The sequence below is a fragment of the Lygodium microphyllum genome, chromosome 10, assembly GCF_053477565.2.
Source record: "Lygodium microphyllum isolate KBCC chromosome 10, Lygodium_microphyllum_v1.1.10, whole genome shotgun sequence".
Classification (NCBI taxonomy): domain Eukaryota; kingdom Viridiplantae; phylum Streptophyta; class Polypodiopsida; order Schizaeales; family Lygodiaceae; genus Lygodium; species Lygodium microphyllum.
This window is the reverse complement of record NC_141144.1, coordinates 80,111,227-80,122,537: the sequence shown is the minus strand read 5'-3', so window position 1 is coordinate 80,122,537 and position 11,311 is coordinate 80,111,227. Positions and strand designations below refer to the sequence as shown.

General features: G+C 43.5%; 1 protein-coding gene across 1 annotated transcript in view; it reads right to left on the bottom strand.

Moving 5' to 3' along the window:
* Positions 1 to 239: 239 nt before the first annotated feature.
* The window catches only part of LOC148030208 (serine/threonine protein phosphatase 2A 57 kDa regulatory subunit B' theta isoform-like), a 34,626-nt gene continuing 23,554 nt past the window's right edge, over positions 240 to 11,311 (bottom strand). Inside the window, exon 2 of the mRNA XM_087686476.1 lies at positions 240 to 639. Within this exon, the coding sequence (XP_087542602.1) occupies positions 304 to 639 (336 nt within the window). The 3' untranslated portion in view covers positions 240 to 303. The remainder of the gene's footprint in view (positions 640 to 11,311) is intronic.

Below are 11,311 nucleotides of genomic sequence, written 5' to 3'. Positions count from 1 at the left end.
TAGTTGAGGTAGAGACACCCACCAACACAAAAATCTCTTAGCCGTGATCATTGCAGCAGTGGAACTCGGACCACTCATCATTGACCTCTTCATGAGCCAGACTCGCAAAATATATGAGGCCTTCTGGACTACGGTCCTCACAAGCCTACCTTGGCCTTCTTTCCAAGGCATTGAGATTCTATTGACAAGAGAAGTCACAGGGCTGCCAGTTTCTCTAGCACCACAGTATACTTCCCAACCTTGGTCAACACCAAATATCCATGCATGCATGACAGATGAAGTTTTACATCAAGGTCATCTTTGTCATGTATCAGGAACCAAGACTGGTTCATTTGACATGCTTCTAGATGCAGCAACAGATTCCAAGCGTTGCCAGGTAAGCTCCCTCTTTGTTTGTACAGTTGTAGCCTTAGCTTCTTCCTCTTCGAATTTGTGTTTGCAATCTTGAAACAAGTCTGGATCCATTTCTACAAACATTTTTCTGGCATTCAATGTGAGACTGTGAACTGCCTGATTCCAATGACCTCTGGTATTCTTCTCCAATGCTGGGAAAATGAGAGGCAAAATGACTGATCGGTTTTGAGTGACAAGATTCACAATGTGATCATTGTTCCATAAAAAGAGAGCTCGTTCTGCAACCTGCGCTAGCATACAATTTCAGACAACATCAGAATTCGAAGATAACAGGGGGAACATCATAACCTTCAAATGTTTCCAGGACCTTTCTTTATTTGTCCCTTTTTTTCTTTAACTTAATTTGCAAACAGATCAACCACATTATATGAAGCTGGGTCCATAACTAGAACTTCGCCTACAAAATATCACAATCCGAGATGGATTTTCATGCAGACCTGTATAAATCTGTCTTATGGCATAAAACTTCAATACATTCTGGGCCATGATGGCAAAAAGGACCATTTAAATTCTTCTGCACTCACCTTTCAACACCACTTTTATATCTATACCTGCTGTATAAGAGAGAATAACCTTGAGAAAGCCATGATAAAAGCCTCCGGATACTACTGTTTGAATCTCTATCCAGAGGTGATGCGACCAAGGACATGCAGATTTTGGTAAAGAGAGTTCAGCATGGAAACTGAAGTTGGCAAATAAAATCAACTTGCTGGAAAGAATACATCAGAGATAGGAATAAGAAGTTCAGGGGCAAGTCAAACATGTGAGGGGAGAAATGTGGATAAATTCTAACAGTAACAATTTATGAAGAGGTTGCTTTTAGCCTGGATTGTAGTACTCTCAAGGGGCAAATTCTGCCCAAGCAGTGCTGGTCATTCATGACAGTCCATTGTATTGAATTTGAAGATGGATCAGCCTTGATCTCTTTGTGCTTCAAATTAGAGCAATATAGTTAATTAAAGAAAAACCACAAAGGGCACCAATTGTTGGGGCCAGTCGGCCTCAACTATCCAAGGTTAAGGGAGCAAAGTGTATACATTCAGATTTGTGTATTTAATGTTTGCTGTAATTTTGAGTTAAGTCAGGTTTGTATCACCATTGCCAAGATATATCAACTCCCTTGAGTAGCTAGGTCTGAGGCAAGTGACATCACATATCCCTGAAATTGTGATCAACCAAGTGCATTTAAAGCAAGCATATCATCATGCAATAATTTGAGGTCATGTCATGATGATGTTTCACCATTGGAAGGTACACAAAGCAATAGAGGAAATGCAATGCCTAGCTCTTGGAACAGGCATCCAGCATGGGCAGCAAGGAGCAAATGTGGGTTTAGAGCAAGAACCAAGAACCTAAGTCACTAAATGCAAGAGGGTGAAGAATTTGATGACCAGTTCAAAGATCAATTGAGGATAGTAGCTGATATGTTTGGACAATTGGCAAAGGATCCTCAATTTACTTGGTTTTTGAATTCTTCGAAGAGGGACAGCAAGGGCAAGAATAGGAAGTCGTCCTCTAGAGCTTCGGGGCATCAAGATGTACCAAAGGAAATGCCTAAGCCATCTCAAGATGCTCCCAATGTTGTAAATGAGCAAAAGCAATCAGTGCCAATGGGGCACGACATGCAAATAAAAGACCATCTTGGTAGTGCCAATCCAATGGGTTTTGGACAACAAGGCATGCATGCAAGTATGGGGCATCCAGGATACTTTGGTAGTGCTACTATTTTTCATGCTATGGTGGATCAAGGACTGCATATGGGAATGCATGGCAAAACCATAGAAACAGGAAACGGCCAGAACGGTCCCCCTAGCACACGGAATCGCCGTCCCCAGCACGAGGCCATCATGGGACGTGTTGCTAATCGATGGAACCTCCCCTGTCTGAAACGGGATAGGGAATGCCGTGTGGCACCCACTTGCCTTTGGCCGGCCGCTACTCCCGCCCGATAGTCTATAGACTGTGACTACGCGTTTCTGCCCGCTTCGTCTACCTATTCCCACCCTCGGTGACCAATCCACCAAGCTCCAGCAGCCAATCCCCCCGGTGAATAGTCCGCCAGCCGCCAATCCCCCTGTCTCCTCCCGCCTCCAACCTCTCTTCTTTCTTCTTCCTTCTCTTCTTCCTTCTTCCTTCTTCCTTCTCTTTTTTCTTCACTTCTCCCTTCTCTTCTTCCTTCTTCCTTGGACCTTCTCCTTTGAACCTTCTTAAGTTCTCTTCCTTCTTCTCCTCTTCTCTTCTTCCTTCTCCCTTCTCTCCTTTTCCCTTCTCTCTTGACTCTTGACTCTTGAGCCTTCTAAGTTCTCCCTTCTCTTGAGACTCGAGTTCTCACTTCTCTGGAGCCATTTTTATTTCAATTTCCAACCTGAAATGGCTTCATCTTCCCGCCCTGCTCGTCGGGTTGGTGGTCGAGGAAAAGGGTCCGATGATTGGTCATGGTGGGAAGAAGTAAATGCTGACCGCCCATTGAGTGGTGGAGGATCTCGACCATGGACTTGCAAGCTTTGCCCATACAAGCGAACTAGTGGAGCAAACAAGGTAATCCATTGAGCCAAGCATTTGTATTTCGAATTTTTATTGATTTTAATTTTTCAAAGGTACTTAAATATTAAAATATGAAATACAAATTGCCACTTGTTCCGTTTTATGCATAATCAGGTCTAAGCTTATCTCCTACATGAGCCAAATTCAGAGGTGCAATTTTGTCCGAATGTGACCTTGGGGAAGCAAAGGGAGAGTTGTGACTGTGTAGCAGGTCAACAAGCTTATCTTGCATCTAGACCAGGACATGTTGCAGTTAACCCTGCAACTTTTGTGACACCATCCCCATCAGATGTGTTAGGGTCAGTATCAGGAAGTGCTACCTCCACACCTACTGCAGGCATTGCATCGGCCATGGCATCAACAGCACCACATGTTGCACATAGACAGAGCACACTTGATGCTAGTTGGGATCCCAAGAAGAAGAAAGAGGTGGATATATCAGTGGCACGTTTTTTTTATCATCATTCAATTTCGTGCAACCAGGTCAGACTATTTTAAATTGATGTGCAAGAAGATTGGTGAGTATGGCCCTTTGTATATACCTCCATCATCAGAGACCTTACACACCACTTTGCTCGACAAGGAAAAGCGCCTTGTTGAGCAAGCAGCAATGACTAGAAAGACCCTGTGGGCTAAAAATGGAGTTTCCTTGATTGTTGATGGTTGGAGTAATACATGCAAGTGATCCATTCATGGTATGGTTGCTTATTCTCATGGGGAAATGTATTTCATGTCTTCACATGATGCATCGGGGACAGGAAAGTCGGCAGATATACTTGCAGCAGAGTGAATTATAGGTATTGAGCTTATTGGCCCAGAGCATGTTGTGAGATTTGTTGCAGATGGAGAGCCCGCAAATAGAACAGGATGCTATTATCCAGGGATATTATCCGCGTATCACAGTTTCATATTGTATGGCTCATTGCTTGAACAACCTACTAAAGGATATTGGCAACCTGTCACGGATTCCACCTGTCATAGAGCAAGGAGCTCAAATGGTTAGCTTTGTTTTGAATCACCAGCTTCTTCGCCATCTTCTCTCTTTACGGTCGAAGAAGACACTTTTAAATTACTCTGATACCAAATTTTCCTTTAACTTCTGGATGCTAGGCAGATTAAGAGAATGCAGTGGTGCCTTGAGGCAGTTATTTCTTAGTGATGAGTTCACCTCATTAACATTGGCAAATACTCCTACGAGTATGTAACAGTACGACAACAAAACCTGATCCATTCACAAAGTGGAAGATGCAGTAAGAAGAGGAGACATGTTGATGTTGAGAGAGATACAGCAATTCATGGTACACATGATGATGAGGCTGGCACTTCAAGAGTAGCTAGAGCAGCCTCAGATCATGATGATGATCTTTGATTTAGTTTACTTATCATGAGTCTCATGATACATGACACATGTACATTGTATATGATATTATGATCATTGATGACAATGTGAGTCGTGACACTTGGGTTGTTGTGCCATGCCGATATTATATTTGTACTTGCAATCTTGCAATTGCCCATTGGGCTATTTTGGCATGCCGTATTTCGCTTCAGTCTAGAGATTAGACTTTATATTTGTAGTCTTTTTTGGGGCAATGAGCATGTTCTTTCAAAGATTAGAATTTAGACTTCATATATTTGTAATCTTTTAAGTTTTTTGCCAATAGTACCATAGGCATGTTCTTTTAGCTTTAGACTTTAAAGTTTAGTTCATCGTTCATTGTTTTATCATTTATGGCATATGTATTATGCATTTTATAATTGAATAGCTTACCTCTTGATCCTTGTAAGTTGCAATTCAATTTCTAATGAGTAGTTTTAGAATGATACATGATATCTTAAAGTTAAAACTTAAAATGATTTGAGTCCACATGGATTATGAGTGAAATATTTTTTTTTTCATGAATTTTAATTTTTTAAATGTTGTTCCCATTCCCATGTTCCCATTCCCTAGGTTTGGCATCCTCGTCCCCGTCCTCGTTCTGCATTTCATGTTTCTATGGGCAAAACACTTTATGGTATGCAACAACCAATATATGGAATGCAAAACCGAATGTATCTAGGTATGGCTACTGGAATGTAAAATCCCGTGTATGGTAGAATTGTCATAATACCTTGGGCACACTTGCACCCCCTAGTGCTTATGGGGCTCAAGAAATGAATGTTGGTCACACAAATGCTTCTTATGGTGCTGGTTAGGATACAAATGCAGCAAGTGCACCCTTTTTAAAGCAACTAGTGTTTAACTTGACTCCCAAGTGGCCAGCAAGAAAAGGGCTGAAGTTTGAGGCTTTCAACGGTGCATAAGATAGATTGAAAGCTTTTGAGTTTCATTCAACAATCTGATACTGCCTATTCAGGAGGCAACTTCACCAAATCCTCTAAGATCCGAAAGGTAGTCACTTTTTTGAAGAGAAATGCATTACAGTAGTGGTATGCACTTCTAATGCAAGGTAGAGTACCATCAACATGGGTACAATTCAAGCCAATGTTTGGTTCTAATTGGTTGGCACGCACCTTTGAAGTGGATATTCTAACTACTTGGAATAAGTTGGATGCATCACAATGCAAAAACTTGGAGCAGTATAATAATTAAGTTTTGGGATGCATTGCTACCCATTAATTCTTATCGAGCTGTCCCCCTTCATGAGCAAGTGGAGAAGTATTGTTGTGGGCTGCCTAAAGGGATCATAGATTTTTGCATAAAGACCGCCATTACTAGGATGTCACCACTCATAGAGAGACCGCAAGTACAGTCGTTGCTTTGCTATGTGGAAATGATTCAAGCTTCCAAGATGATGATGAGGAGCCGTGAGAAGTTTTCAATGGCTAAAAGAGGGGCAGATCTGAAATTGAAGATAAGGAAGATTAGAGGTAAAGTTTCCAAGAGCTACTTGGTGAAATTTCAGAATTATTCACAACAGATGCCAAATGGATGGAAGAGGGTGACTTGGCAAACCACTCTCAATTGTTGCAACTTTACATAGAAGCTTTTTAGCTAAATTGACTTTAGATCGGGCTCATTTAGCCACGGTTAATGCTTTACTGTGGTGGTTCGGTCAAAGCACTTATGAATCAAAGTTAACATATGCATCCCATGTGATTCTAAAGGCAATTATGATTTATTTTTGGTCAATTATGACTTAGTTACTTTCAGCATGTGTTTAAGAGGCCTTTTCCAGACTCAACCGGCCTGCAAGGTCCCAGTCTTGCCAAGGACGATCCACAGCCAGGGCAGGAAAGGGTTGCCTACTCCGAAGCACCGACAAAAGCTGTTCCCATAAATCACAGTAACCGCGCGGGATCCTGAAAAGTCTCCTGGCAGTATGAAACGATGCGAGGACATTGCGAGTGGCAAGGGTAGCATCTGCAACTGAAGTCACACCCAAACGGGCCATGCGGTTAAATCTTGGTCTGAGCTCATGTTTGTCTTCCCATGAAAGTAATCTCGAGACTGCCAACAATTCCAGTTGAAAGGAGTTAGTATGCAAGCGGTCCCCCACTGGATGCCAACGCGCCTTTTGGAGCACCACTTTCTAGGAGCCGACAAAATGCAGTAACAAAGAGGAAGAGGTACTGGAAAATCGAGAGTCTGCATTAAGGACATGCCACCAGGAGCCTCGAAGTCGCGTATTACCATGGCGTAGCCCGGTGTCCTCAAGAAAATAACGGGCTATAATGGTCCACGGGTGATGATTCACACACATGGCGCGAAAAAGAGACCAATGAAGAGCCAGCATATGAGTTTGAGCATCCAAAATAGCTCCACCACCCATGCGTTTAGGGGTACATGTATGTGACCATGAAATCCATGAAATACCTGCTTGCAATGAATCCTTCTTCCATAACATGAAACGAATGGGGCGAGTGAGAGCCTTCAAAGTAGTAGGAGTCCACGGCAGCAATGGCAAGAAATATGTCAGCATTGGCAGCATAATTGTCTGAGCCACTTTGAGGCAGACATGGAAAGGCCACGCTTGCGACTTCCAATACATAAACTTCGCTGTCAGTTTTTGTGAAATCCACTCTAGTAGTTCCTTTGGCCGAACATCCACCCCCAATGGATATCCAAGATGCCTGACAATGGAGCCACGGGATACAACCTGGCCCTGCCAGCCTAATGACTGTAAATCAGGCTCCGTGCAACTGAGTATGGCTGATTTAAAGGCATTGATGCGAAGACCAGAAGCATGACCAAAGAGCGTCCAAACATCTAATGCCTTGCGAATGTTGTCCTTGTCCGCCCGCAAAATCATAAAGCTATCATCAGCCAGAGATTGGCTAATGAAGTGCTGTCCCAAAGGAAGAGACAATCCAGCCAGCTGAGCAGAAGCTGCCATTGAAGATAACATTGAAAGAACCGGGTGAGTCGCCAAGGCAAAGAAGAGAGGACTCAAAGGGCAACCCTGTCTGACCGAGCGTGCAAGGACAAACGGCTCTGTAACCCCACCATTGAGCATAACTCGTGAAGAAGCCGTAGCACTAATGGTGTAAATCAATCGGGACATCCGAGTACCAAAACCCATAGCAGACATGAGTTCTGCAATGAAAGACCAGTCTAAATAGTCAAAAGCTTTTTCCAAATCCAATTGAATCAATACCACTTCCTGACTGGAGTGCCTCGCATAGTCAATAGCCATTTGTACATTAAGGATATTATGCAGAATGTTGCGGCCCTTAATGAAACCATATTGGAGAGGATGCACAATAGCTGGAAGGTGCTTGTGAAGCCGATTCGCCAGCACTTCGGAGAAGATTTTATACATCGAACCCATCAAAGAAATTGGTCTCCAGTGTTGCAGCATTGACGGTGAAGGGACTTTTGGAAGCAGTTTGATAAGGCCTTCTTTCCACGAGGAAGGCATGACCCCTGTTTCCCAAACCTGCTGAAACATAGCCGCCAATGGCTTCACCAGCTAGGTGGCCAAGTTCTCAAAGAATTCATTGGTGAGACCATCCCAACCAGGATGCCTCTCTCTCTCTCTCTCTCTCTCTCTCTCTCTCTCTCTCTCTCTCTCTCTCTCTCTCTCTCTCTCTCTCTCTCTCTCTCTCTCTCTCTCTCTCTCTCTCTCTCTCTCTCTCTCTCTGTGGCGCACAAGGACAGGGATCCGCAATACCTTATGAAGGCTGCGTGCAGGTGGAACAGGCCAGGGTTCGATAGGTCGGTGCAGAAGGCCAGTCGTGACAGGTCACCATCGCTCTCTCTCTCTCTCTCTCTCTCTCTCTCTCTCTCTCTCTCTCTCTCTCTCTCTCTCTCTCTCTCTCTCTCCACATTAGAAGAGAGGACAAGACAAGCAAAGTGACTAAACGTACGAGTAAATGGCATATCCGACAAAGAGGACTCATTGCCTAAGGAGGACAGTAAAACTTTATGCATACACCTTGGTTACAAAGAGGAAGAAGCACTCCCCTTCACAAAAGCCTAGAGAGTTGGGAAGGACCCACAAAAGCGCACACTCATCTTGAAGTTTCAAGATGAAATTGAGAGGATGGCCTTCATGAGGAAGAAAGCCATACTGCATGAACTTCCAGGGGATCCTATCTACCTTGATAATGACCTTACCAATACGCAAGCAGAACATAGGCACGCAAACATTCCCACAATAATCCAAACTAGGAAGGAGGGCATGAAGGCCATGTATAGATATGGTCAAGTCATCGTCGATGGCAAGGCAGTTGAATAGAGATGCATGGCTATGAGACAAACACTTCAAAGATATGAATGACTGTATGGAATTGTAACCGCTCATTTGGACACACCCAAGAAAGATGGAGGAGGTGATGGAGGACCATGAGCTGATTTTGGTCACAAAGACACACCGAGTCCTGAGAGGGGATTGTCCAGAGTACAAGGATATGCATGGGAGTCCAAATACAAGAGTTGCATGAGACATCAGGACATCACTCGAGGATCAGGAGGATTGGCGGTATACGGATCAAGCAGGATCTACAAGATAGAGTTCACATCATGATCCGAACGCATGATAGATGTGGATCAAGGTAGAGATCTCCCATAGCCGAATATTGTATATTGCCCTCTGCTACTTCCCCCCACAGGGATCGAGATATGCCACTGAGGAGCCCCAATAGTAGGAGGGAGGGGGGGATGGAGGAGGAGAGTTCCCTTTCACAGACTTATTAGATGAGATTGTATACTATTCCAAATAGGGAGAGATTCTCCTGGTAGGATATTTTAATGCTAGGATGCAAAGTAGACAATGTGACACATATGATGCAAGATATCTACTGATACTGAAGGGGATAATACTCACTACAACCAGTACTTACTAGAGCTAGGATTGCAACACCATCTCATCATTTACAATGGGATGAAGAAATGGCTTAGATCCGGAGCACTGACTTGCTTCCAAACCATCAGCTCCAATACAGTAGATTATGTACTTGGCTCCATCGAGACAATGGAACTACTTAAATCCTTCACCATCCCCCCGTCCGATTGAAGCAGGCCGTGCCTACCTATCCCTCATATATCCTGCTCTCCACACCCACAGATGCCAACCACTACCCATACCCAACCCACCACTTTCTATTTTTGGCATGAGCTAGCTAACATATACAGCCACCAAATGTATGATGGGCTCACACAGTTTGAGCATACATCCCCCCTAGGAACACACACCTCCATCCTCCACTCAACTGCTTTCTGCACTCCACACATACACTAGCAGATCCACCCGATCGGGCACTATGCCTCAAAACATATGGTATGATAATGAGTGCAAATAAATGTACAAGCATCTCTAGATTCAGAAAGAATTAGAGACAATTGCAAAGAGAGAAGCCTGCATGCAGATGAAGACCTTGACTCGTCGTAAACGACAAGCATACGAGGAGGCACAGTATTGGAATCTATACCACTTATTCATGAGTAGAGACGTAGCCACAACATGGCACAGATTGCAAGAGCCACGCCACCCCACACCCATCAATGATCCAAAGACACGGCACTGCTATGCAGAGGGACTATATGATATACGACACTAGCCACCGATTCTCCACCCACACCAAAGCCTCGCCCTACCACATCCACCTTCTTTACACAGGATATGGTGAGAAGAGCATTTGAGCATCTATAGCATGGACCTTTGATGGATCACACAAGTATACAGGGTGAGCACTTCATTTATGCAGTGGACATTTTGACTCCATCGTGCCCATCCACAAGTATGGAGACCCCCTAGATCCAAGTAACCATAAAACCATCATGGTGGGCCACACATTGGCAAAGATATATGGAACAATGGAAGAGGAAAAATTCAATGCATAAGCAGAGAGAGGGAGATTGTGAGCAATAAGACAGACTGGTTTCTGACAGGGGTTCTCTACACTCAACCACATCTTCACCTTGAAGAGCATGATTGAGCAGGCAAAAATGAGAAAGAAGAGGCTTTATTGTTGTTTTGTGGATTTCCCAAAAGCCTTTGATACAGTTCCACGAGATAGACTATTACAGAGGTTGCAAACACTTGGGATCGTATCATACATGATTTGGTGCATCTATGCACTATATGAGAGGGTGATAGGCTAAGTGAGATGCCCATGAGGACTTTCAAACATGGTCTCTAGAACCATTAAAGTGAAGCAGGGTTATCCTCCCTCCCCCACACTCTTTAGTCTCTACATCAACGAGATAGAAGATCACATCGCACAATGTGGCAATGGGGTAGAGAAAGCAAGTATACTTGTGTCCATTATGCTTTACGCTATGTAACCAACTTTCCTCCTCGGATAGGTTGATAAATCCTTGATTACAACTTAATTACAGCAACAAACAATAAATGCAAATCTGAAAATACAAATTTACCTACTGATCTTGGACAATGCACACCCAATTGGCCCCAAAATTGGCGCCCCTTTCGGTATTTCTTTAGCTTTATTGAAAAAAAAGTTGATTTACAATGGGATTCTCCCGATCCCCTTCGCAATCCAAACTCCCCTTACTATCCAAAGTGACAAACAAGTCTTCAATCTGATTTGCCCCTTGATTCAGTCACTTAATTGGCCTTCACCACACTTCATAGATGATGGAAATGCCCCAAATTCAATGGCTGGCTAGTCCTCCACCTGAATTTAGCTGAAATTCGCCTTCAGCCTTGAAAAACCCAAGTCTTGGAGCTTCCAATTTCTAACATGCTACCCGAGGCTACGCTAAACCCTAACTTTTGCTGTAAATTAGGTTTTTTTTTTTTTGCAAATAAAAAGTGGCTAATTATATTACTTCAGAAAAACCTTTGAATACAAGGAAGTGCTCATGCTCAACAGACTAGCTGGAACTGATGCAGAGTCGCAAATATTTCAGATGTACAAGCCTCTCAAGGCAGTCTAGGGGGGATGG